The sequence below is a fragment of the Sarcophilus harrisii genome, chromosome 5 (genome assembly GCF_902635505.1).
Source record: "Sarcophilus harrisii chromosome 5, mSarHar1.11, whole genome shotgun sequence".
Classification (NCBI taxonomy): domain Eukaryota; kingdom Metazoa; phylum Chordata; class Mammalia; order Dasyuromorphia; family Dasyuridae; genus Sarcophilus; species Sarcophilus harrisii.
In genome coordinates, this window is record NC_045430.1 from 244796406 (window position 1) to 244824165 (window position 27760).

The window sequence follows — 27760 nt, forward strand, 5'->3', positions numbered from 1 at the left end:
CAGCCCCTCTGCATGCTTCATTAGGCTTCTTATCAGGACAAGAAGAAAAGAATCCCTTTTGTTATGGCTTGCTTTCCTGTGGCAAAGGGAAAGAAAGACCAGGCAATGTCTTTCTAGCCCATTTCACTGGGGGCAGGGCAGCATGTACATCCATCAACTTGGATGGGACCTACTAGTTACTCTCCCTGAAGGAGAGAGAGCCGAGTCTTGGCAGTCACTGGGAAGCATGGCTCTATCAGTCAGCATTACTGGGGGCTAGTCTCTGGAGGCTTTTCTACTCTCCCTTAACTATGTACACCTGCTTCTCAGGTTTCAACCTACACTGAGTGAGTAAAGGAAGTTACAGAGAGCATGGAAAGGGGCATTAGTGACAGAAAGAATTCCAGCTGGAACAGTAGTTGAGGTCTCCAAATCTAGGAAAAAGATGACTCCGAGGGGTGTTGAGATTAAAAATAGGATAAACTCAGTAATTGGTGTTTCAAACCCTCCACACTTACCCTCCCCTATTCTTTCCAGTTTTAAGTTCTATACTCTCCCCTTCCAATCAAAACAGAGTAATAACAATTCCCAAAATATGGCATTCTATCCACCCATCTCCCCACAGTTGTGTCTTGAGTGTAAATACTTCCTGACTGTTCATTTTGAATCTGCTATTAACCTATGCACCCCGGTAGCTTTGCTTTCCCGGCTTTATCATCATCCACATGGGTCTATTTTCATCACCATGTGCTTCAAGAAGTGAGGCATAAGCAACAAGATTATAGAACTATCAATTTGGATGGACATAGCTCTTCTCAACAGTGAAATGATTCAGGCCTGTTCCAATGGTCTAATGATGAAGAGAGTCATCTGCAGCCAGAGAGAGGGCTGTGGGGACTGAGTGGGGATCACCACATAGTAGTTCTACTCTTTTTGTTGTTTGCTCACATTTTGTTTTTTCTCATTTTTTTCCTTTTTGATTTGATTTTTCTTGTGCAGCATGATAAGTGTGAAAATATGTATAGAAGAACTGCACATGTTTAACATATATTGGATTACTTGCTTTCTAGGGGAGGGGATGGAGAAGAGGGAGGGAGAAAAATTTGGAACACAAGATTTTGCAAGAGTGAATGTTGAAAACTATGCATGTATTTTGAAAATAAAAAAGCTAAAATAGAATAAATAGAATAATAGCATAAAAATATAATATATAAAATATGTTAAATTTAAATTAAATTAAATATTAAATATATATTTTATGTATAAAATATATAAAAATAGAATAAAAAATATTAAAAGAAAAAAAAAAAAGATGTGCTGTAACAGATAGTGGTTGTCCTTCCTTCACAAAGAGGAGCAAAATGATACCATTATGTTAGATGTAATGGGTGGAACCAGACCGAATTAGGAAGAGCTTAGTTCAGTTTTTGCCCCGACACATATTAGCTGTGTGACAAGTCATAACCTCTTAGTACTATGAGCAACTTTTGAAGACCATTAGTTCCAGAGGAGTACCCTTAATTAACAGTCCCTTCGACCAATGAAATCACAATATCTATTATTTTTCCATATTTTCCAATAACACTAAATACTAGTATTTCACTTTTCTACAGGTCTTTAAGGTTCATAAAGGCATTTCTCTCAAAAGAACAAGAGATAGCTCTTTCAAAGATTATTATATTATTTTGAAGAATATCAGTGGTTAAAAGAGAAAAGATCTTGAAGCAAGATCCAAAGAGGTAGAAGAAAATGGGATTTTCGTTCTTTGTCAGGAGTAACTTTTTAAATGTCTTAAAAAATTCTGGAGCAATCTAGGTTGAATTGCTGAGTTCTATACAAACATGTTATTGTAACATCAAGCATATTCTATGGAGATCACTGTTGACATTTCGAGTCTCCAATTAAATGTTTTACTTTAAAAACATGAAAGCCGTCTGTACGCTCTTTCATTAAAACCAATTTTACATTTGTAACATCCTACATATTCTTTTTGAACCATTTCCATGTAAATGCCAATCCTGGGTTTGGAAGGAAAGTATTTCCTTTTGTAGCAAGTTAAGGAGTGCTGTCAGAATTTTCCCCCTAAAGAAACAAGTCTTTACTAAATTATATATCATGATTATTTTGAACATGTTCTAACAGGAATGGACACAGCTAATTTTCAAGTGAAAAAATATTGTTTATGGAATCGTAAACCAAGAGTGAGATTTTTTAAAAAGATTCTTCCTTCAGTGCACATCCATCATTCTGGTTTATAAACCATTAAAAAATAACTAATTCTATGTACATAAACTATTTTTAAAAGCCCTCTATCAGGAATTCCTGACATTCCCAAATCACATGTCATCTTACTTTGAATTATTCTGTTTAGCTTTAATATGCTAATAAAACCAAGGGAAAAGATAATAGTAGTGAAATCTGGCCATCTAATTAGAAGACAAAAAATACCACCTCTCCAAGATCTTGGGGTTTTGCTCTGCGCATGTCCTACCATCTTACCAAAGTAGCTCAACTGTACGCTTGCCATATGATAATAGTAGAGGAAGTCATACCCCTCCTAAATAAGACATTTATGAACTCTTGGGTTGGTCAACAAGTCCACCAATTAGAGGAGAGATTTAGGTCTGAGCTTGGACTCTTCTACAATGGGGCCTATGTAAAGTGTTTCGACTTGACATAAATCCATATAAAGGGCTACTTACTGGGAATCCAGTATTAGAAATGTTGTCTCTAGCCTCCCAACCAGCAGTAAATGTTACTAAATCAGGTCTGTTTCTACCAAAATTTACAAGCAAACTCAGCTGTCTCTTTTCTAAGGAAATGTTCCTGCTATACAAAGGGTTACCTCTGAACAGTATCCCCATTATTTCACCCATGACTCCATTCCTAATTTTCTGTTTTCTGGCAGCTGCTCTCTAACTTACAAATAATGTGTGCCTTTGTTTAGAGCTCCTTTAAAAAAACACACACACACAACTGTGTATTATGAATGTGGAAGAGACCTCAATTTATTTTACTTTGAAATCTGAGAAATCAATAACATAAACCATATGTTAATTATAGAACTTGGTGATAAATAAAGTATGACGTTCTATGAAATGGCAGAAGTAATAGGGTTGATGGCATTGGCACTGGAAGAGAAAGAAGGAAAGAGGGACTTCATGAGTCTTATGACTTGGGAGAATGAGAAAAGGCTTTATTATTTATTATTTATTTTTTTTTTTTTTTTAAATTTTCTATATCCATGTAATCAATCAATCAATAAGCCAAGGCTTATTAAAAAGGCGTATTTAAGCCAAGGAGTGCCCCACTGTGTTTCAGGTACCTGAACAGGCTGAGAATACAAAACAAAAATGAGATACAGTCCTCATCTTCAAGAAATTTACATTCTAGGGTACATAGATAACACAGTGGATAAAACAATAAAACATCAGACCTGAAGTCAAGAGGACCTGAATTCAAATCCAGCTTCAGACTCACTAGATATATGACTCTGGGCAAATCATTTGCCCCAATTTTTGCCTCAAAAAATAAGTTATATGAGGGATGGGGGAAAGAGAGACACACATGTTCACATATGTATGTATGTTGACAAGTAGATAAAAAATAAAAGGTAATTCCATGAGAAAGGGAGGCACTGAGAGCTAGGAGATCAGAAAGGGGCCTCATGGAATAGGTGGAAACTGAGTTGTGCACAGAAGAAAGCTAGGAATTCTAAGACATGAAGGTAAGGAAGGAAAACAACTGAGATACGGGAATGGCCAATGGATACTGTGAAATAGTTATATTAGATTATATTATTATAATACTAAAATTATAACACTATGGTATATTATAACCAAGAAGAAAAATCAAAAGCTGTTTAAATATTTTGCTATGCTCTGAAGACCTGACAATGGTGAAAGACAAAAAGAATTTAAAATCATAACTTTTGGAAAAGAACTACATCTTACATTAATATAGCACTGTAAGGTTTATGCACGGTTTTTACATTTGTTCTTCTCATCTGATCTTTGTAACAATCCTACAAGGCAGGTATCTTGGGTATCACCTCCATTTTATTTTTTTTAAAAAGCCTCAGAAAAGTTGAGCTAGAAAAGGTCAACACTGAGATCTAAACCCATGTCTTTTAGACTCTAAATACAGCAGCCTTTCCATTGTCCTCTTGTTGGTATTCAGTTGTAACTCTTTGTGACCCCACTTTGAGTTTTCCTGGTAGAGACACTGGAATGGTTAGCCATTTCCTTCATCAGCTTTAAGTGATCTGTCTAGGATCACACAGCTAGTAAACATCTGAGGCTGGATTTGAACTCAGGAAGTTGAGCCTTCCGCAATGACATCACCAAGCTATCTTTTTACTGCTTTAAAGGGTTATTTTTTAGGGCTAATGTTTGAAAACAAATGAAACTCACTCTTTTATTTTAGGCAATAAAATAAAAGAATTGAAATTTCCTATGGCTCTCTAATAGAGAATGTCACCATAATGAGAATTGTTTCATTCTTTGTATGGGACTCCTTAGAATTCAGCACAGTGCCTGGCACAAAGCACACTCTTAATAAATAAGTAGGGACTGATAATAGTTTGAACAGTATCAATCAATCAGACATCAAAGAAGTTAGTAAAAGCTTAAAATGTGTATCAGATTTTGTGTGAGCACTGAGGATACAAAGAGAAAACAAAAATACTCTTCCCCCTCACAGGGCTTACATTCTACTGAGGGAGCTGACATTCTAATGTATATAAATAGCTTTATACAAAATACATACAAAGGAGATACATGATAACCTTGGAAAAGAAATCACTGGCATCCAGGGAAACGCTTCTTACCAAGGGTGGTATTTGAGCAGTCTTTGAAGGAAGGAATTCTAAGAGGCAGAAGCAGGAATGGTAGACAGGTCACTGGAAAGGCTTGGAGTTATAAGCAAAAGCAAGCAGGCCAATAAGGCTGGTCCTTAGAGTTTGTGGAAAGGAGTCTTAAGAATGCATTTACATTTTTTTTTTCACATTCAGAGCAATATTTGAAGCTTTAAAAGCTTACCTGAAGTCTTTTAACATATGTAAGATTTAAAACTAGACTTTACCTCTTTCTTGTGACCCCTTCCTATTGATTTCTACATATGGCATCTAGCCACTCTTCCTTCCCCTTTTGGGGGGGCTCGCTCCAACTTCTCCTGTAACCTTTATCAGTGGTCTTACATTTCAGACTCTTAAAAAGGAGGAATAAGGACTATTTGATTCTGGACAAAGAAGTATCTAGGACAGCCCTCTCTCCACACACACTTAGCTGCCTCAGATAATCTCTCTTTCAGACTCATTTCTTCTAGATCCCTTTAGATCACAATGAAGCCCTTATCTAACTCAAATAACACTTTTCCATAGCCCCATGTCCAATCTGGATCCAAAAGAACCTAAATTCTAGCCCATCCTCCATAATGATTTGAAGGCAAAGGAATTTGGGGAAACTATGAGAAATTCTAGGTCCAGCTAGTAGTAATCCATAGCTTTTATTCCTAAGATACATTGAAGCCAGTCAAACTCTGAAGAAGCCCAGAGAAACCTAAAGGGCCTTTTTGATTCTGTTTTTTAAAATTAAACTCATTTTGATTCATCAAACATTTAAGTACCCCCCCCCATTATTATGTAAGCTAAACACTTGGCACAATGCCTAGTATATGATAACCACTTAATACTCTCTCTGTGTCTGTCTGTCTCTATCCCTCTCCCTCGCTGTCTGACTCTCCCCCTCCTTATACATACACTCACACACTCACACTCTCTCTCTCTCTCTCTCTCTCTCTCTCTCTCTCTCTCTCTCTCTCTCTCTCTCTATATATATATATATATATATATATATTTATATCTATAATCTATATATACATACACATACACATACCCCCCATCAATAATATCAATCAACACATAATGCAGACAAAAAAACCCAAACACCCAATACCAAGTAATTGGGGGGTGGGGGTGGAGGTAGTGAGCATTGACTGGTTTGTAAGAAGTGGTCCTGGATTTGAATTTTGAAGTAATCTAGGTATTCCAAGTCACAGAGGAGAATTCCGTTCTGCTATGGGGAAAGCCTGTTCAAAAGCACAGCCTTAGTGGAGGGAGGGACTTGGTGGGAAGTGGAATGTTGCGTAGGCTACTTTGGCTGAAAAGTAGAATGTGTGAAATGGGGTGTCATGTAATAAGGCCAGGAAAGTTAGCTGCAGTCAGACGGAGAAAGGACTTCACAAGACACTCAGAAAACAAAATCTAAGAGGAAACAAGCAGCACTTCAAATTAGAATATCAGAGATTTAAAGCCAGAAGGGACTGTACGGACCCCTCATCTCCCAGATAAAGAAAGTGGGTCTCACATGGGCTAAGCATCTTGGCCAAGGTCACATCAGTAGCGAGCAACAGAAGGAGAATGATGTCCCAGGATCTTTTTCCACTGAAAAGTTTCTCATCATATTTGACTCTGTATAAGAATATTTTGAATGTTCTTTTATTTAACATTAAATATTAAAGCTAACTGCAAAGTATCTAATATTTAGAAGTTTTCTCATAATGTGGTTGATTCTAATATGCCCACATCCTGACCCATCCAGCTTTGCCCCTTGACTCTCTCTTCCCATTTCACTGAATCCTTACATGATAAAAAAAATTTTTAAAAAAATAATTAAATCGTGTCAATAGTTTTCCTGCATTCTTTATTCCATTTGGTCATAGTGTATTATCCTAATGATAAATTACTGTAATCTCTTTGCTAAAATTTTATTTAAAATTTTAGTGTCGATATTAATTAGGTAAATTGCTAAAAATAAAATACAAAGGATGATGAGACTTCCCTGTTGAATCAATAGAAAATGTTATTATTTTGCCTTTGTTTTCTTCAAAGGAGGAAAAACTAATGATGGACAGAGCAAGAGCCCAAGAGTTTGGATGCTCTTAGCACTGAAGCTTCCTGACTTCACAGTACCCATCACTGAGTCACTTTGCTTTCCAACATGCAACAAGATGTAAATATTAAAATCAGCCAATGTCATTCTTTCAAGATAGTGGTGGGTTATTTTCCTCCAAATGTCATATAGCAAATTTAAGTTATGGGCAGGAGAGAGAAGCATGGTGGCATATATAGCCCATAATATATTTCCAATGATAACTAATGCTTAAGAAGTAATATAAGGGATTTTTTTTTTCTTTTTGGACAGGACATGTGATTTTACTTTAAGGAACTTCTGATGGGGAAATTCCCTCTCAGTGCAAATATGCAACTTAAATTTTCATTATTCTAGAGTTTTCTGATGCACTGGGAAGTTAAGTGACTTACTGAAAGTCACAAAGTCAAGAGGCAGCATTTCATTCAATCCAAATCCTCCAGATTCTCAGGGTAGCTCATTAACCATTAGCCATGCTGCCTTTGACAGTATAAGGCAAATTAGTGAGGAAAAATACAAAGGGAAAAGAAGGTGACCTGGTCATGTGATATAAGTGAGGATGGATCCAAGTGCCTCACTGGTATCTTCAAAATGGAAACATCATGAGAAAAAATGGAGCATCAGTGAAAGCTCACTGATTCAAAAATCACCCAGAATGAGAAGACATGGAAGAAGGGCTGCAATCTGAGCAGTGAAGGGAATACCATATCTACATTGATGAGATCATATATTCACCAAAATATTTTCTTCACAGGAAAAAGAATTAAGCTGTTGGGACATATAAAGTAGAGAGATGATGCTTTCTTTCATAAAGCTAATGTGAAAGTGAAAGCAACATGAGCATTTTTAAAATTCCCATGTGTTCTAGGCTTGGTTAGAGTCTTAGTTTGTGATGTAGTTTTAAAGCCCAGCTTCTTAAACTGTGGTTCGTAACCCCATATGGGCTCTCATATTTGAATGTGGGGATCACAAAATTATAATTCATTATAAACAATTGTCTGATTTGTATACCTACTTTATATACCCAGTGTCATGCCTGAAATTTCTCAGGCAAAAAGGGGTAGAAAAAGTTTAAGAAGCCCTATTCTAAAGCTCATGTCTTGAGAAGATGATGCCAAACAGCAGAATTGACTTTTGAGGTATTTGATCTGACTACAGGTAAGTCAAATACCTGATGTGGCTTTTGTTAAATAAGCCTAAAAGCAGTGACCATTTCTGATCAGTCTTGCAGACAAGTTTGGTTGTGGGGAACTAACTTAAGACTACAAAGAACTATGAAACAGTTGTTATTGAAACAAAGAACATTTATCTTTTTTAGGTCAAATCACACCGTGAATAATTTTTTAAATGGGACAGATTCCTGGGTGGTACAAGAATTCTAAAGTACACATTTCTATCGCTCGCTGGAATGCTCATATTTCTAAACCTCCCTCCCAAGACTCCACACGGCACTTTGTTCACATTTCTTTAATGCCCCCATCATGTATTATTTTGTGCTTGATTTATTTGTTCCTTTTTCATATCTCCCTGTTAGATTATAAGTTCTGTGAGAGTGGGGATCCTTGGGTAATAAGTCTTGCCAAACTCTTTTTTACCAAGATAATACCATCTTCTACATTGCCTTCAGTCCTAGCTATGATCTGTATACCAAAGGTTAGAGACAGGGCTTGGACCTGTAATTTCTGTGTAAGGTATTTCCCTGTACTAATGTGGAATGGCACTGTGTAATCTTAAGAGATATACCCAAAGCATGAGGAGAATGTCACTCCCCAGATTCAGAAACTCATGTACTGGAAACAGTATTTGAACTCAGGTCTTCCTGGTTAAGAGACAAGCTCTTTATCCTTGTGCACTAAGTTTCCCGTTTCAAAAAGAAGGTTCTCAATAAATGAAATGAATGAAACAACTTCTGTTATTTGTGGTGCTTTTAAAATTTTAGTTCCTATAATTCAGTGCTTCAATGAATCTGGAATTTCATCAATGTAGGGACTAAAAGAGGGAAGATACTCCATGTCTTCTTGCTCCCTGCAGATTTTGTCCATCTCCCATAAATTCTCCCCAGTGAGTCCACCCACTGTGTGGAGGGTGTTCCTCTGGGTCTCTAATTACTATGTGTCTGCCAGGAGAGCCCAAAGGGGGTCCATCTGTTGTTCCCTCTCTCTCTCTATAGGACCTGCTGCCTGCTTTTCTGGCTTTCTGTCTATTTGACGACATCCTTTACACAGCTCCATTCATGCAGTTTGTGGCTGGCAATGAACTACAGCTTGTTTATGCTCACCATATGTCTCTTCATTGTCCTCTGGGTCACCCACACCCTAAATGTGTCAAGAAAATAACTTAAATAATAAGACTCCCATGCTTTTCAGGCCAGATACAATATATAACAATGACTTCAAGTAGCCACAACCCATTGAGAGTTCAACTGGTGCAAGTTGTCCTTCCTTGAGAGCCACAGTGACACTCCCCCCATACTCCCAAGTCAACCAAGTACTCAAAACTGTTGCCACTTGAGAATACAGGAAGAGATTCCCTTTGCCCAATCTCAGAAGCTGCCTTTCCTGAAAACATTTTTATAGAACAAGGGTCATCATAGGAATGGTTAATTTTGGATATAGTTCTTCCTAGTGTTTCAAAGTTGTTGGTTTTAAAATGAATTGAAATGTATTAATAAAAAAGGGTTTTTACATGTAAAACACTGGGTCAAGCACTGGGGATGCAAACAGAAAAATAAGGCAGTTCCAGTGCACAAAGAGTGCATATTCTAATAAGAGGGACAACAGATAGAGAAGATTTCTATGGGAAGTCAGATGAAAAGGCCCTTGGTTGCATCAGCAAAGCATATGGGGATGCCTCTTTTAAAATGTCCCTTTCACTGTTAAAACTGTATCAGTTTGTGATGGTGGCAGTGGGCACTTGGCAGTGCCCAAGTGACAAGAAATTTGTTTTCTGGGTCTTTTTTAGCTGCTTGGCAGAAGCAACTGCCAAGTCACAACTTCACAATAGGTGATACCCAGGATGATAAGGGCACTGCCACTCTTGGGTTCCTGGGTTCCTCTACCTATCAATGGCATCTGGTCAACAGTCAGAGTTGGTGGAGATAAGGAAAGTAGACCCCTTTTCCACAGTGATTTCTCCCTTTTATGCCTCAATGTTAGTTGTGAGTTTGAGGCTGGATTTATATAATCCAAAATATATAATATTCAAGCCTCTTACAAGGAATCCTGATACATCAGTGAAACTGACTGCTTTGGGATGAATACGGCCTGAATCAAAGCAGATAACAACTCTTCCATCCTTTCTGTGTGATCCCTGCCCACATTTTCCAACACAATCTCCACAGAGAATCTCCCCAATGTAATAAAGTCCTTCCTTTCTTTTTTCTTTTTTTTTTTTTAATTATGGTGGTGACGACTCATGTCTCGAACACTGTGGCTCTCTATCCACCATCTCTTAAATCTCACTACAGTTGATTCATCTCTTGTGGTGACCTTACTGACAATAAGCCTCATATACAAGTAGGTTTTTCAGCCTGCTTATGCCCATCATGCATCTCTCCCACTGTCCTTTAGATCATCTGTAATTTCAGTTTTTCTGAGATCATAGTATTACATGACTTATAGTCATATGTTATCAGGAGCATATGAAAAGGCAGAGCTATCACCTTGTCAACAAAAGTCCACATAAATTGAATGCCACAAATTGATGCTTTCAAATTGTGGTGCTGGAGAAGACTTTTGAGAGTCCCTTGGACAGTAAGTAGATAATTCAGACTATTCATTGGAAGGACAAATACTGAAGATGATGTTAAAATGCTTTGGTCACATAATAAAAATATGGGACTCACTGGAATAGAACCTATTTGTTTTTTTCCCCCCAACTGTAAATTGGGGACCACAATATTAACCAAAAATATAAGCTGTTTTCATATATGGTGAAGAATGTGCTGACCATTGTTGGTCAAGAGAGTTTCTTCACTCAGAAGCTCCATGTAACAGTGAAATCATGGGTCCAATACTCACCTTATGTTTTGGAATTTACATAATGAATGAGAATGAGAGAGCCCTACAAAGTAATGGAAAGGTTTCACTGAGGAAGTGGTCCTAATTTGGGTGAGCCTTGAAGAAAGGCAATAGTTTTCAACAATTTTAGGAGGTACTATCCCAGATCATCACTATATACTATTCTAATAAACAATGTTTATTCTTGGGTTAATTTGTGAAATCTGAGGCATATAAAATCAGTGTGTCCAGCTTGATCAATTATCCTTTTAAGTTAAAAATTCTGCAAAATGGGCTTAAACTAAAAAGTGGTCCTACATATTTAAAAAAAAAGGTACATTCCATAGCTAGTAAATTAACATTGTTATTATGAGTAGTTTAAGTATGTGTATTTGAAACAAAAACATCCTTAAGGATTCAATCATAAACTTTGTGTATGAGTCAATGACTTTCTGCTCGTGATCCAAGATGGATCCAAGAAGTACCAACATTTATAAGTGATTTAATTCTTGATTTAATTTCTTACTGTAAATATATATAGCTGGTCCCTTTCCCATTGCTCTCTTAAAATTAACTTTAGAAATATGAATAATGAGTGTGTACAAAGGTTAAATCATAGATTACTATTAAAGAAAGAAAAAATAAATTAAGAAATAACTAATAAAAGACGAGGAAGGTGTGGCTACAAAAGAATGCACAAGGAAAAGATGAGAGTTTTTATGTAAGTGAGCTCATTGAGTCAACAGAGTATTGGATACTTTAAAAAAGCATAATGTAATTTTAGTTTCTGTGATCAGCAAAGAGTCAAGGACAAGGAAAGTGACAGTCAGACAGTCAGTCAATAAACATTAAGTGTATTCTCTGTACCAGGCACTGTGATAAACACTGGGGATAGAAAGGCAAAAGATAATCCCCATTTTCAAAGAGCTTAGAGTCTAATGGGGAAGACAATATACAAACAAATAATATATGTAGGATAAATAGGAAATAATTATTAGAGGGAAGACACTAGAATTAGGGAGAATAAGGGGATCAAGAAAAGCTCCTGTAGAAGGTAAGATTTTAGTTGGGATGTTGAGAGAACATTTCAGGTGTGGGGCACAACAAATGAAAATGAGACAGAAGTCTTGTTTGAGGAATAGTTAGGAGGCTCACAAGGAGGAGTATAAGATCTAAAAAGATTGAAAAGATTGCAGGAGGGGGCAGATTATGAAGGAAAGTCTTACTGCCTTCTTCTTTGGGATACTGTGTTTAGTTTGGGGTATCTCCTCCCTCTCATTTTAGGAAGAACACAGAAAATCTAGAATACATTTAAAAATGGATGAACAAGATGGTTAAGGGGACTTGAAACTATGTGATACAAGAAAGAGTCACAGGAACTGGGATTGTTTCATTTGGAGGAGATTTGAAGAACATATCTTTAGATATCTGAAGAGCTGTCATGTGAAAGGGGAATTAGATTTATTTTCTTAGGCTTTAGAGGGCATAAACAAGAACTAAGTGATGAAAAATAAACCTGGCAGATCTAGGTTCAATATAAGAAAACATTTCCTAAGAGTAAGAGCCACCCAAACTCAGATTGGGTTTTTTGTAAGGTTCTCCCTCACTAGATGGATTTGAGGGATGGCTGAAGAATTTGTGGGAATGCTGTATTTTTTGTTCTGGTACGGGAAGAGCAAGATAGCTTCTGAAGTCCTTCCTTCACTGCTTGGGGTTCTGTAATTCTGTGTGAAAGCTCTGAGCAATCCAGGCCTCCCACTCAATTATAGGCCCCATGCATTGTCCATGTGTAAAAAAAAAAAAAAAAACAGTGGCATCCAGCTATGTGTCTTGGTCTGCCAAGAAGCATTTTTAATCCCCTTTGACTGGCCCATGATCACATAGCTAGTAGGTGTGTGAGGGAGGAGTTGAAGCAGTGTCTTGCTGATTCCAAGTTTGACACTCTATCATGGAGATCCCTTAGAAAAGATGGAAGAAATGATCTGTGAAAGAAGCCAGGAAGAGAAAGCTTCTAGCTGGCAGTAGGAAATAAAAACTATAGTTATCCCTTCCACATTATAGGGGTTAAGAGCTTGGTGGCCCCACGAGCTGGAAAATCCATGTAAAATCTTTTGGCCTTCTAAATCAGAGAAATCTGAATCTTTTTTTCTTTTTCTTTTATGGGGTGCTTACAGAAACTTATTGTAAAATTTGGGCTAAGTATTTGGTCATAGGCTATATTATATAACACTATGCATATATTTTATGCATTTCTGAGTTACTAAACATTTTCTTCATGAGTTGTCTGCAGCTTCTGCAAAACTCTCCCAAAATTCCGTTTTAATTTCTTGTGCTAACCTTTTGTATATCAAAACCATGATGGGGAAAATCAAGACATGGAAAAAATCTGTACCACTAATTAATGAGGGTCACAAAGGTTGTTGTTTAGTCATTCAGTCATATCCAACTTCTCCAGTGAATTAAGGCAAACAGGATTGACTACTCCAGAGTCACACAACTAGTAAGTGTCTGAGCCCAGATCTGAACTCAAATTTTGGCTCCAGGTCCAGTGCTCGACTCAATGGATCATATAGCTGCTCACCAGGATCACAGAACAGAAAGGTAAAAAGAAGACACTCCCAGACCAGCTGCTGTATATGTCACATGGGAGAACTTAGTCATAGATGATGAATCCAGAACTTCTTTTTAGCGTTAAGTGGGTGGGAGAGTGGACAAACCACTGGACTTGCCATTGGGAAAAACTAAATCTGAATCTTGTCTCTAACACTTAGTGGTCGAGGGACTCTGGGCAAGTCACTTAATGTTCTTCAATAAGACCAAGAGGCTGATAGTAACAAGATGAAACTAATGTAGTCTTGCATTGATTGAGGGCTTTAAAATTTTTTTTTAAAGAAATTTTATTGATGCCTTTCTTTTACCTTTACATCATTGCCATTTGGGAATCAATCTCCTGGCCCCAGTCCAGAAGCGAACCCTTCTTTGTAACAAAGAAATAAAAACTGAGTAGAAAAGATAATAGGGCGATCGTGTCATACAAGGTATTCCCCCATAGCAGCCACATTTCTCAACAGGGAGGAGAGGGGCTGGGTTCATTATCTATTTTCTGCCACCATGACTGCTTTTTCAGTTACTCCTTCCTGTTCCTTCATCAGTGCTGAGGTACTCAGCTGTAATCAATGTGTACATTGTGTTTTTTACTAGTACTGACTTGATTTTCTTTTTTCAGACACATTTTCCCATGATTCTTAAGTTCCAATTTTTTAATACTTTACTACAAAATAATATTTCATTGACAAAAAGTGTTTTGTTATTAAGTACCTAATATGTATCTAGGTATTGCACTATGTAACTAATGAAGAAATCAAGACAGATGAAAAAAATATTCCTGTACTCAGTGCCATGGAGAGACAACATGGAAACAATGGATAAATTAAGATTCTAAGAAAGAAAGTTTGAACATTAAGAAGCACTGGAAAAGCTTTCTTGCAGAAGGGAGAATTTTAACTGGGACCTAAAGTAAGCCAGGCGACAGAGCTGAGCAGAGAGAGAAACCCAGAATGGGTGGATGGTCAGTGAAAATGGTGAGAAGCTAGGATATAGGGAAGGGAGGGAGGGAGGGAGGGAGGGAGGGAGGGAGAGAGAGAGAGAGAGAATGTGTGTGTGTGTGTGTGAAGGAGAGAGATATAGACAGACAGCAAGGAATCCAATATCACTGGATTGTAAAGCACATGGAGGGGAAGGCATTCCCCAATCAATGGGTATACCATTTCTAGTTTTTTGCTAAAAAGGAAAAAAGCAGTACACATTGCCATGAATATTTTGGTGAATGTCAGAACTTTGTTTCCACTCTTATTTAATTTAAATTAATAAAGGTATTTCATACTATAGCATAGGGAAAACTTAGAAATTTGTTTAAAAAGTTCATTGTAAATATATATATATATATATATATATATATTTGATTGAATGCAACCTCAATATGAGTCACTGGTGCAAAGACCACTTGGTCGCCAAAAAAGTTAATATAATCTTAGGCAATATGAATATAAAGTGTATGGTCCAGAATCAGAAAATATAAAGTCTCACTGTATCCTACAATGATTAAGTCACATCTGGAATATATGGTTAGCAAACTTCCTGGCACACAAAAGGTACTTAATAAATGCAAACCGGTCCAATATTTTTGCCCTAAAAATCCACCAAAAAACAATTTTAAAAATGGAGTCACAAAGAGCCAGACATAACTCAATACCCACATTCTGTTGAAAGATACTAACAAAGTCTGGTATAGTCAGTGTAAAGCGTAAAAGAACTCAAAACCAAATTTTTATTTTTTGTGCATTTTAAATTTGTGAGGGACATTAGAGATAATCTAGCCCATCTTTTTCAAATTACAGATGAGGAAACTGAGGACCACAGAAATAGTGACTTCTCTAGCATATGGAAGAACTGAGACCTGAATTCAGACCCTTAGAATGTAAACTTCTTGAGGGTAGTAACTGTCTTTTTTTCCCGTTGTATCTGTCACAGTGCCTAGTATAAAGCACGAACTAAGTAAATGCTTGTTAACTTGATCTTTGATTTCTGAATCCACTATTTTCTATTAGACGATATTTCCTCTCACTATAAGTCAGATGAATGTTATGAAAGAAATGCTTTGCAAACTGTAAATGTGAGGTCTTGATGAAGGGGGAGTAAATTTAGTAAACTCCCATGGGAGGGAACTACTGTATCTCTCTGAAACATACAGCAAGATGGTGATGAGTAAGGTACTAGAAGGGTAAATGATAATATACTGGGGATTTCTGTCCCATGTGGACTGAACAAGGTGGGCGTGAAAATTTCTTCCAAATCTTGTAATTCCAACTTCCAGTTCTATGCTGTGATTTGCCCAGAGTCATGTCAGAGGAAAGGCCCTGAAGTTAGCTTGGAGACTATTGATCTATCAACCACTTCATGACTTTTTCTAAATCGCATAATTATAATATTATGGCCTTGAGATTACATAACACAATTAGATAGGGGTGATAAAGCCATCCTTCACAACAAATTTTGTTTATTTAAGGAATTACCACAAAAGGGCCTGTATGAGTTTAAGAGTAAAGTGAGACCTTAAAAAAAAAAGTAGCAGGATTCTGAAATTAGACTGTATCTAAAAAGGCAGAGAGAACTCTGGATGAGCAGCTGGTGAGCGATGTCCAGGGCCTCAAGCTGGACCGGCTCCTAGAGAGGCTCGGAGCAGGGTAGGGGTAAGTGGGGAATGGGCCTGAAAAAGCAGATAGCACATGAAATTCACTGGGCAACACAGATCATACACTATTAAGTAAGCAAGCAAGCATTTTATGAAAAGGCTCTCCTATGGGTTAGGCAGTAAACTGGTTGTCGGGAATTCAAATATAACACAGAGACGGTCCTTGCTTTCAAGATTACATTCTTTTGGAGGAGACAGCATGCACATAAGTGGACAAAATAAATACATCAGGTCAATGAGTATTTATTAAATACCTACGGTGAACTTGCCCTCAAAGAGCTCCAGTCTAATGCAATAAGGGCAACGTGAAAATTATTATATATAAAGAATAAAGATAATCTTTGAGGAAAGACACTGACTTTCAGGTCTTTGTATGGAACACACCTTAAAAGAAATTAGGGATTCTAAGTGAAGGTGAGGAAGAAATATATTCAAGGGGCCCACAGTATCTTGAGCAAAAGCAGATATATGGGAAATTAAGAATCTTGTGTATAAACAAAAGGAAAATAAAGCCATTTTGATTGGATCAAAGTCTGTTCTCTACTCTAAGTGCCATAAGTAATAAAAACAAACTACTGTTAGTATAATTGCCTTAGACTGCAACACCTTAAATAGGTTAAAGACCATAGTAAAAGCCCAATTTAGCACCACTGGTCAATGAGATGGAAGTTAAAAGGAGTCTGTTTATTCTTGGCCACCATAGAACTAGTTAAAATGATACAACTCATCTTTATATGATATATTTCAGTCATTTGCATTTAAATGATGGGCATTTTTTTCTTTCAAAGAAGGTTTCTAGTAGTATGACATCTAGAATTTTACATGAAAGTTAATGCCAGATACTGCATGAGACTTTTTTTTTTTAAATACTAGGTTGCCTCAACCAGACAGATCAGGAGGATTTTAGATTTTTCTCAATTTCCTCCCGGAATTACATCATTTATCATGGTGTGTTTGTTCCCTGAATTTCTTGCCTTGTTTTTGGAATCACCTTATTATGCAACATCTGCTCCGAATTTCTAATGTGATAAACAGAGTAAGTGTGCTGGTGGCAGATGGCTAATGATCGGGAGCAGCAGCACAGCATTAGAGGCTGCCTTGTATTCTGAGAAGCGACATTTTCATGTTAATTTACTCTGGGTTCGGCAAAGATGGAACAAATCACCTGCTAGTGATTCAGGCAAAGTGAAAAACCACCAGGTGCCCAGAGATAGGAGAGAGGGAGACAAGAGACACAGAGGGAGATACAGAGACACACAGGGAGACAGGGAGAGACAGAGAGAAAGAGAAAGACAGAGATAAAAAGAGACAAAGAGAGACAGAGAAAGACAGAACAGAAACACACAAGAAAGAAAGAGAAACAAAGAGAAAGGGGGAGGAAGAGAGAGACAGACCCATTAGTGCTTTTTTTTTTCCTTTCTCCATTTCAGGGGTGGGAAGATGGGGGAAATGGGCCGTTTTCCTCATCTGAAGCCCAGTGAACTAGTCACTTTCCATTATGTCAGACAGGGAGAGATGATTCAGTTCTAAGCATCCCACACCAACATAAAAGCCACTGTTTACAGCAAGCAGATATTATTCATGAAAGCAGATATTTCCTGGAGGCAGAAAACAGGTGCTGTCAGAGCATCTGTCAGAAGTCTCTGCAGTCTGGATTTTGTACAGTAAACCTAATAATATGTTTTATTTCTTTTGCTGAAAGCACTATAAACAACAGGTATCTAAAAAAAAAATCCACTCTAAGAGAAAAATCAGATTTGATTCACAAATAAGTGCCACAGATTGAATTTTGCTGGCTTTTTCTGAGTTCCATACAGCTTTATTTACTTAGCGTCACATCGAGGTATATGGAAAATACTTTCTGTTCTGAGGTGGATTCTGTCAGGAGGCCAGATGGTATGGAGAGGAGAGACAGGGCTCTCTTTCAAGTGACGCCATCTCTGTGTTTCCAATTACTATCTGTAAATGGCACTGCCAACCAGCCAACATTTATAGAATATCCAATATATGCAGAGCTCTGTACCAAGAAAAAGAAAGGCTAGTTGCCTTTAAAGAGCTTAGATAGTGATAACATTAATAATTTCAGCAGCATGTACATTACACCTTTGAGATTTGCAAAGTGATTGAAAGAGGTCTGATGACTCCATTTTACAGGTGAAGAAAGAGGTTCAGGTTAAAAGAGAGGAGGGGAAGAGAAAGGAAAGGGAAGAGAGAGGGACACACACACACACACACAGAGAGAGAGAGAGAGAGAGAGAAAGAGACACACACACAGACAGAGACTGAAGAGGGGGAAAGACACAGAGAGAAAGAGATGGGAAGAGAGAGATGGAGAGAGACACAGAAAGAAAGAGAGAGCGACAGGGAAAGAGAGAGAGAGAGACAGACAGACAGACAGACACTGAGACTCTGACCAAGGGGAGAGACACAGAGAGAAAGAGAGAGAGAAGGAGAGGGGAGGCGGAAGGAAGGAGTGGGGAATTTAGAGATTGAGAGAAAGACAAAGAGAAAAAGACAGAGACAGAGACACAGAAAGAGAATGGTAAGGGGGAGAGATCCATTAGAGCTGTTTTTTCCTCCCTCCACTTAGGGGTGGAAAGATGGAGGAGAGTTAACCAGTCAACTGATTTAAGGAGACAGAGAGAGATATGACAAAGATACAACATTTATTAAGCACAGAACATATTCTAAGCCCCGGGGATATAAAATGAAGCCCAAAAGACAGTCCTGGCTTTCAAAGAGCTTTTATTTTAACTGTCACAACAAGTGTGGGAAGGGCAGGGTAGTGAGAAAACTGTGGGCAGTGACCAGACAAGATGGAGTACCAGGTTCTTTTATCAGAGTAGGGGGAGCCCAGATTTACAGGTAAGACAGAGATGGCTGGAGAAGAGTTTCATAGGGATTGTGGGCGGGGGGGGGGGGACGACGACAATGTCACAATTCATGGAACATAGATCCATACTAAGGTCCTAACTGACCACAATAATCCTCCAGAGTATCTGGGGAAATATAGCATAAGACATGCAGGGGGATGAACCCTTTGGGCATCATTGGATGGATAACTAGGAGATTCAATAGAAGGTTGCTAGACTAATGAGGAAGAACTGAGTTTGAATCCTGCCTCAGATGTCACCTGTGTAACTATGTGCAAGCCACTTAATTCTTTGAGCCTCAATTTCCTCATCTGTAAAATGGGGATAATGTCTACCTTTCAAAGTTGTGAGGATTAAATGAGATAACACATAAAGCACTTTGTAAATCTTAAAGCACTCTGTCAATGTTAGCTGTTATTAATAAATATAAAATGAACAGCACAAAAAATGAGTCCTACGGGATTTCTTGTACCTGCAGAAGACTACTGAGATACTCTATGGAGAAGTACATGGAGCCATACATAATAATTGAATATAATGGATGTGCTGAATGCAGGGGAGAGTGGAGAAGGCAAGGTATGGAAAGCTGCCCCAGTTTGGCTCCCATCATAATAAGATGAGTTGGCTGCCAGAGGTCAGGTGATGGGTGGGTTGCTTTTTACCTGGAACAGGTCTCTAGAACACTTAAAGAAGGTAGATTTTGAATGTTGCTAGTATATGTTTTGAAGACAGGTCATAACAACAATCCACAAGCTGCAGAAAATGTGTGACCGTGAGGGTAGCCGGGTGAGGTTGTGAGCATGATTGGGCAGGGATGCCCATATATGGGATTTTACACACTCTTTTGATTATTTTCCCTTAAAAAGATTCACCAGAGGAAACAGAATTTTATGTTGCTGCATATCTATGCCTGAACCCTAGGTATGACAGCAAGGTTAGGGTCAGTGCATTAAGGGAAAACCCTCTCCAAATTAAAGATAATTAAGAGAAAATACAAATTCAAGCAAATCTAAAGGTCTCACACTCTTAAAATTATCAAAGATGCCCCCCCCCCCAAAGGAAAATAACAATTGTCAGAAACAGACCCATATGTTCAAAAGTCTGCCATTTTCATGGTGGCAAAGAACTGGAAATTATGGGGTGACTACCAATTTGGGGAATGGCTGAATCAATTATGATATAGGAATGGAATGGAATGTTTTGTCTTCTAAGATTTGATGAAAGCTAATGTTTCTGAGCAATAGGGAAGCTTTAAATAAATGAATAGATGCAGTGAAGGAGGCAGAATTAGGATCACAAGTTATACATCAATAAAAACACTGGAAAGACAACTCTGAAAGACTTAAGAATGCTGATCAATAGCACTGACTAATCACAAATCCACAGGATTGATAAAGCAGGTCACTCAACTCCAGACAGAATGAGACGTACATTCTGGTCGTGGCCAATTCAAGTATTTGTTTGGCTTGATTATGTACATTTGTCATAAAAGTTTATTCTTTTAAATTGGGGAAGATGAATGAGGGAGAAAAAAAACCAAGTATTTGCTGATTGAAAAAAAAAAAAGAAACAAAAAATCAGAATCTTTTTTTCATTTTTAGGGAACGTTAGTTCTAGAGCATCAGGGACTCTGGTCATGGGGGAGGGGGTGGTTAGGGAAAAGGAGGAGTTAGGCATCCTTCCACAATATGCCAGTGTTCATTAAAATTTTTCCAAATCTATTTCTCATACACTAAAGCAGAATTAAAAAGACCCAATAAAATTTTATTTTGAATTTTTTTCTCTAGTTCCTATAAATGGATTTTAAATGAAAGTCACATGAGATATCCAAAGAATTGATGTTATTCTCATATATTCCACATTATTGCTGTTTATCCAGAGTTAAATCCCTTATCTTTTTCTTGATTTACCAGTTTCCATTTTACTTAAAAATAATACAAGGCTGACATTAGGCATAACGTCGTAAAGATTGAGTTTCCCAGGCACATATTAGGCCCTACCCTACCTCCAGAAGGAACAGATCACCCTGGTTTTGGGAGTGGTTTAAATAAAACCCACATATTTAAATGGTGTTTAAATGAGTAGGAAAAGCTGCTAAATGATACCTTAAGTGTTCCCTCTCCCTTACTCCCCACGTACAATCAGATCTTGTCCTTCCGTTTTGTCTCTTTCAGAATCTTTAGCTTTACTCAATTCTTCACTCAAAAGTCATCCCCTGTTCAGTCTTTCCTATCTATAAAAGTTATTAATGAACTCTCTGTTCTCAAATTACTTTGGATTTACTCATCTATGAACATGTTCTGTCCTCTCAGTAGAATGCAAGATTGCTGAGGGCATGGCCCGTTCTTCACTTTGCCTCTGAATTCTCAAAACTGTCTTTCAGCTAGTAAAAGGTCCTTAATTGTTAGCATTTATACAGCTTTTTTTTTGCCTTTTGCAAGGCAACTGGGGCTAAAGTGACTTGCCCAAAGGCACACAGCTAGTAACTGTTAAGTGTCTGAGTTCATATTTGAACTCAAGTCCTCCTGACTTCAGGGTCATATGGCTGCCCCTATATAGCTTTTTAAGACTCACCAATATTTTACAATTATTATCTCATTTTTTTCTTCAACCCTGGGAGATAGGTGATATTGTGATCCCCATTTTGCGGATTTGGAAACTAAGGCAGTTAGTTATCCAAGGACATAGAGCTAGCTGCAAGGGTCTGAGGCTGAATTTGAACTCAAGTTTTCTTGAGTCTAGGTCTGGCACTTTAACCACTGTGCCAGCTAGTTACTGAGTTGAGGAATCTTCCTGACTTGAAACCTGTCCCTCTCTCCATTTGTGCCATGTAGCTATCTAGAAGGGCTAGACTTGATATATTACAGACAAGACAATTGAGTCCCAGGCAAGTGAAGGGATTTCTCTACACAAAACATTACTGGATTTACAAAAGTACAGTATAAGAGAAGTCTTTAGGGCAGTTTATGACTGTAGGAAAGCCAGGCTGGAGAGAATGTCAAATTGTAGCCAGAAAAATGAGCCATTAAACAGCTAAATTCATCAGTAACAGGGAACGCATTTCAGCTCCTACCAAAAAAGGCACTTCTTACTCTGAGCAGAGAAAAACTACTTATAAGTAAGTGACGGAACCCTCAAAAGATGCTCTAACTTATTGGCATATTTTGAGCCTCAAAGCTCTGGATTTCTTATTTAGAAAAAAGTTTCTTATTTCTTATGAGTCTTTTAAAATTATCCTGCTACATATATGATACATTGGATCAAATTCCTATGTCTAAAAATTGGAGATCTTTTCACAAGGACCTCAGATGAACATCTACAAATCTAACAGAACTAGACTGAAATTCAAATATAGTAAAACCCATAGTAATCCAAACACCAACTGACCCAAGAATGCAAAGAATTTTCCTGTAAAGCCAGTATGGTCAACTTTAGAGACCAGGAAACCTGAATTGTGGGGACTGCCTCTAAGATATCCAGACTGTGTGATCCTGGGTAGGTCATTTAACTTCTTATTGCTCTAGAAATCTAAGATGTAATTTAAGAAGGTGATGTGCTGCATCACAAAGGAAATTATCTTCATCAAGGAGTTCTTTATACTAATGAAACCACAGGTATAATCTCAATTCTTATACCAGACTTTTAGAAAAAAAGAGTCATTAACAAGAAGACAAACATTTCTTTTACTAGTAGTTTTACTAGTTAAATTAAAATCGAACTATAAAAATATTGAGTAATCATAAAAGACATCCTAATGATAAACACTAAACTCTAATCATCAAGCAAAATTAAAGTCTATTGATTATACTGTCCTTATTAAGGCAGAAAGGACTTGAATCCAAACCATCTTTGGCTCTGAGGTTAGTATGAAGGATTATAACAAAAATTAATTTCTGATAGAAAACAAGCTACTAATTTAAAATTCCTATTAAATGAGAATCTAAAAATTTAAATACGACAAACATTATTAGTTCTACTTGTTTCGGTATAGAAATGATACAGGCACAATCAGTAAACAGAATGATTTCTTACTACCTTGATTGTTTCCGTGGGTACTCCTGGGTCTGGAACTTTATCCAAATAGGTGGTCAAGTCTTGATCAACGTGTTCGAACACTAGCGTAAGCTTGGTCTCCCTGTCTGTCCGTGAGACTGTACATACATCAAACAACCTAAGAGGAAAATTTAAGAAAAGATAAGTAGGAAGAAATAAGCAAAGAAGCAGCAAGCATTTCTTATATATAGCCCTCAAATTTTATTACATAAAAATGAAGGAAGAAAAAGAAAACTTTTTTTCTGGAAACAGTTCCATCCTTCCTTAGGGTTGCTTTAATGCAAACTATGTTAAGAGTGTCATTCCAAGGGGACAAGTATCAGAAGATGAAAAACAATCCCATTTCCCAGTTTTAAAATGGCTAACTATGAACAGGTGGTTTTCAGAAGAAGAAATCCAAACTAATCAAATTAAAAAAAAAATACTTTAATAATTAGAGACATACAAATCAGGAGGTTTTGTATTTACACTATCACACTGAGTTGACTTAAAAAAAAAAAAAAAGGAGCTAACAAAACACGGAAAATTACAAATGCTAGAAGGACTGTGGGAAAACAGACACATTGATGGTTTTGTGGACTGTGAAGTGCCCTAGCTATTCTGGAATGAATTTGAAGGCATATCCCAATGCTGGTCAAAGGATATACGCATTTTAATGATTTGGGTGGCATTGTTTGAAATGTGTTTGTACCCATGTACACATGTATGTACGCACTTACCCACACACCCACACTTCCAGATCTATACCTGAAAAAGATTTTAAAAAGGGACCAGAAGACCCATGTGTACAAAAATAGCAATCGTCGCTCTTTTTTTCAGTGACAAAGAATTGGAAACTGAGAGAATGCCCATCTCCTGGGGGATGGTTGAACAAGGTATGGAATACGATTGTGATGGAATACTATTGTGCTACAAGAAATGGTGAAAGAGATGGTTTCAGGAAAACTTGTAAGAACTGATATAAAATGAAGTGAGCAGAATAAGAAGAGTTTATTCAATAACAATATTGCAAAGGCATACAACCTTGAAAGATTTAGGAACTTTAATCAATGCAATGACCAACCACAATTCCAGAGGACTCATGATGAAACATGCTACCCACCTCCTTATAAGAGGTGACAGACTCAAGAGTACGTATTGAGATATTTTGGAGGAAGTAGACATAGCCAAAGTGGAATTTGTTCTGCTCAGCTACACATTTTTAACAGTAGTTTTGTTTTTATTGCTTTCTTTAGGAGATAGAGATAATGGGATTCTATTGATTAGAAGAAAATACAGAAACACATTTAAAAAAAAAAAAAATCAAAGCCTTGAGGGTAGGGAATGTTTCTTCTGAATCTATTTCCAATGCTTACCACAGTGCCTGGCACATATCTAGTACTTAATAAATATTTTTCATTCAATCATTTTAAAAAAGATGAAAAACAAGTACAGAGGTTTCAGATTGTCTGACAAAATGAAGCATCTCTTTAATGCATTTTATAAATAGAGGTGGCATTAACACAAACAAAATGGAAGCAAGTGAAGTTAAAGACTTAAGATTTCAGAGTGGTGATTAGCAACTTCTGTAGTATCAGTTAAGAGAGAGAATTTTAAGCCTAAAATAGGGAACTACAGACTAGGCAAGATGTGCGTGTCTTTAACTTCTGCATGAAGCTTTTCCTGATTCCCCTCAAATGCTAGGGTCCTCCCTGTTCTCCAACTATCAAAGCATTTAGTTGCTCTGTCAATATTTGGATTTATTCACTTTATATTTATGCTAGATATATTTATAAATATACTTATTGCTTTTCCCATTAGAATGTCAGCTCTTATCAAGTAGAAATTGTTTCATCCTTCCAGATAAGAATATATCTACAGAGCTTAACACAGTGCTTGGAACAGCTTTTGTTGTTCAGTCCTTTTCAGTCATGTCCAACTCTTTGTGACCTCACTTGGGGTTTTCTTGGCAAAGATACTGGAGGGATTTGCCATTTCCTTCTCCAGCTCATTTTACAGATGAGGAAACTGAGGCAAATACGGTTAAGTGACTTTGTCCAGGATCACACAGCTGGTAAGGGTAAGAGGCTGGATATTCCTGACTCCAGGTCCAGCACTATCTACCATGACACTTTACTACTCCTGACATACAGTAAGAGTTTAATAAATACTTGTTGACAGACTAAGTGAAATTTTTACTCTTTTGAAAAATAAAAAACTACATAGCTTTTCTCAAACTGTAGATGTGGAAGTTGAAAGGGATTTTAGAGGTCCCCTAAAGACCATCCCTCTTATTTTATAAAAGTAGAAACTTGCCCAAAAGTCACTGAGAGTACCTAGGACAGAGATTGTTTTTGGTCGTTAGATTGTAAGTTCCTTGAGGGCAGGACCACTATATTTTTCCTGGTATTTCTATTCCTAGCATTTAGCACAGTGAGTGACATGGAGGCATTTAACTGAACATATGCTTGTTGTATTGGGCCTTTAAACTCTGAAGTGCAGCCTTCTTTCCAGAATATCATCACCCTGACCAACAAAACATGAAAAGGCTACTCTACATTTTTGGGAAGCCTGTTCCTCCCTCCAGGTCACTTCTCTTTTACAACAGATTCTGCAATGAAAAGTTCAACAGCCATCTGGAGGATAAGAATCCTGGCTGTTGATGGGGAAAGACTGCTGCATTACAGACCACTTTCCTTCTAATACTATGGTATTATAGCTTTGCTAAGCTTGGCTGATGACAAAAAAAAAAAACAAAAACAAAAACAAAAAACTTCCCACAATTCAGAATTCCTACATCTAAATATTAACTGAAACAAAGCAAATCATAAACCAATTTTAAGAAAAAAAAATCACTTAAAGAAAAAAAGCAGTAAACCCATCATTTCACTAGGAAGGTAAGTGCATTTGTAGGATAAAGGCAGGGAGATCCAAAAAATAATCTGCCTGGATTTGAATTCCTATCCCAACATTTATCAACAATGTAAACTTTATACAGAGACACTTAAGTGCTCCAAAACACAGTTTCTTCATTTCTAAAATGGAGAAAATAACATGTACATAACTCTTCAAAACTGTCATAAGGACATTTCTTTGTAAAGTGCAGTGTTATTAATAATTTTTATTACTGTCTATAAATAAGTTTGTTGGACCCAAAATTTCAATATAAATGTTATATATAGTCTATAAAGTGCTGAAAAGAAAATTCTGAAATGACTTTTCTTCCAAAGTATAAACTCTGGTCAGAAACAGAATAACAAAAAGAAATTTAAGTCTATCTCTTATGGAGAAGAACAAATGTAGTATGAACAACAGTAAAAGCAATCCCAAAGGATAGATAAGGATATTCTTCCTTCCCAAGTTTTCTCTGGCATTAAAAGCTCCTTCCGTGTTACTGTGCTCTAAGAAACTATGAATATGAAGAACACAGAGACCCATGGGAATACTTAAGATGAACTGATACCAAATGTAGCTGAAGTAGTACACATTAACCACAATAATGTAAATGGAAAGAATAAAAAAAAAAGTGAAACATCACTGTGGACTTAATGGTAATCAAGTTTGACCCTAAAGAAGGAGAAAAGTGTACCTCTCCCTTTCTTTTCTCTGCAGAAGGAGAGGATTGTGTATGAGTCATTATGAAGCATGACATAGTTGATGGGTTGGCCAGTTGAGCAAAAATAATCTTTTTCTCTCTTTTTTATTCACTGTCACAAAGAAAGGTACTAGGTATGAGGAGTGGGGAAATATTTGGAAATTGAGGTGATGTAAAAACAGAAGATAAATTTTTTAAATCACATAATTAATTCAGACTGAGTTGTCTTTGTAGTATGGGGAGCAGATTTCAAATCCTTTCCCTGTGCCTTCTTGCTCCAACCATCAATGCAAAGAGCTGGCTAAAATGTGGCTTTTCTTTTGATATCATTTTGTCCTTTTAGGAATGACCAATCAGTCAACCCACAAGTATTTGTTAATTAACTATCTCTGAGTCTGATGCTGCATGCTGGGTTTACACAAAGACAAAAATGAAATCCATGAAACATTCCTACCCCCAATTAATGGCCACATTAGTTCTAATGTGGGGGGAAAGATATTTTGAATAAGTATTTGTAAAGTCAATCACAAGGTCATTAGCATATAATACTTATATTGCTGGGGTGCAGTTACTACATAGGCTTGTTACTTACCCCAGTAAAATAATGGTGTCTGGAGCAAACAAAATGAACAGAAAGATGCTGTAGTCTTCTCAAAGCTATCTTAGTGGCTTAAAACACTCTATAATATATTTCTATGAATCAATGAGGAATATAAGTCAGACTGCCTATAACCCCAAACCCTTACAAATGAGAAGGGAGCCAGACAGGGTCTGAACATCGGAACATAAACACTGGAAACATTTTCCTAACTGTGTGATTCCTTTGTGTTGACCAACACTTACTTTAAAAATAAAAAACTTTCTAAAACACCTTTATCTCCCTTGCCAGGTATTTAATATATTGGCAAATAGGCCATTCCAGCTATTGCAAGACTGTAATTCAGTAAGAAAAAAGAAGATTGTTTTGGGCAGGATTGAGAAAAGCAGGAGTTTTAGCTATCTTTTAGAGGAAAGGAAAGTAGTTGTTTATTTATTTTAAAGTAAGATTTCTTTTATTTTTATATCATTGTCATTTCTGGGTCTATCCTACCTCCAAAGAGTTC

The 27760-nt window shown here is 37.1% G+C and overlaps 1 protein-coding gene across 2 annotated transcripts in view; it reads right to left on the reverse strand.

The window, feature by feature from the left end:
- Window positions 1-27760, reverse strand: part of CDK6 (cyclin dependent kinase 6) — a 260245-nt gene that overhangs the window by 172092 nt on the left and 60393 nt on the right. For both annotated transcript variants that reach the window (XM_031940016.1, XM_031940017.1), the window contains exon 3: window positions 23066-23201. In XM_031940016.1, coding sequence (XP_031795876.1) covers window positions 23066-23201 — 136 coding nt within the window. The remainder of the gene's footprint in view (window positions 1-23065; window positions 23202-27760) is intronic.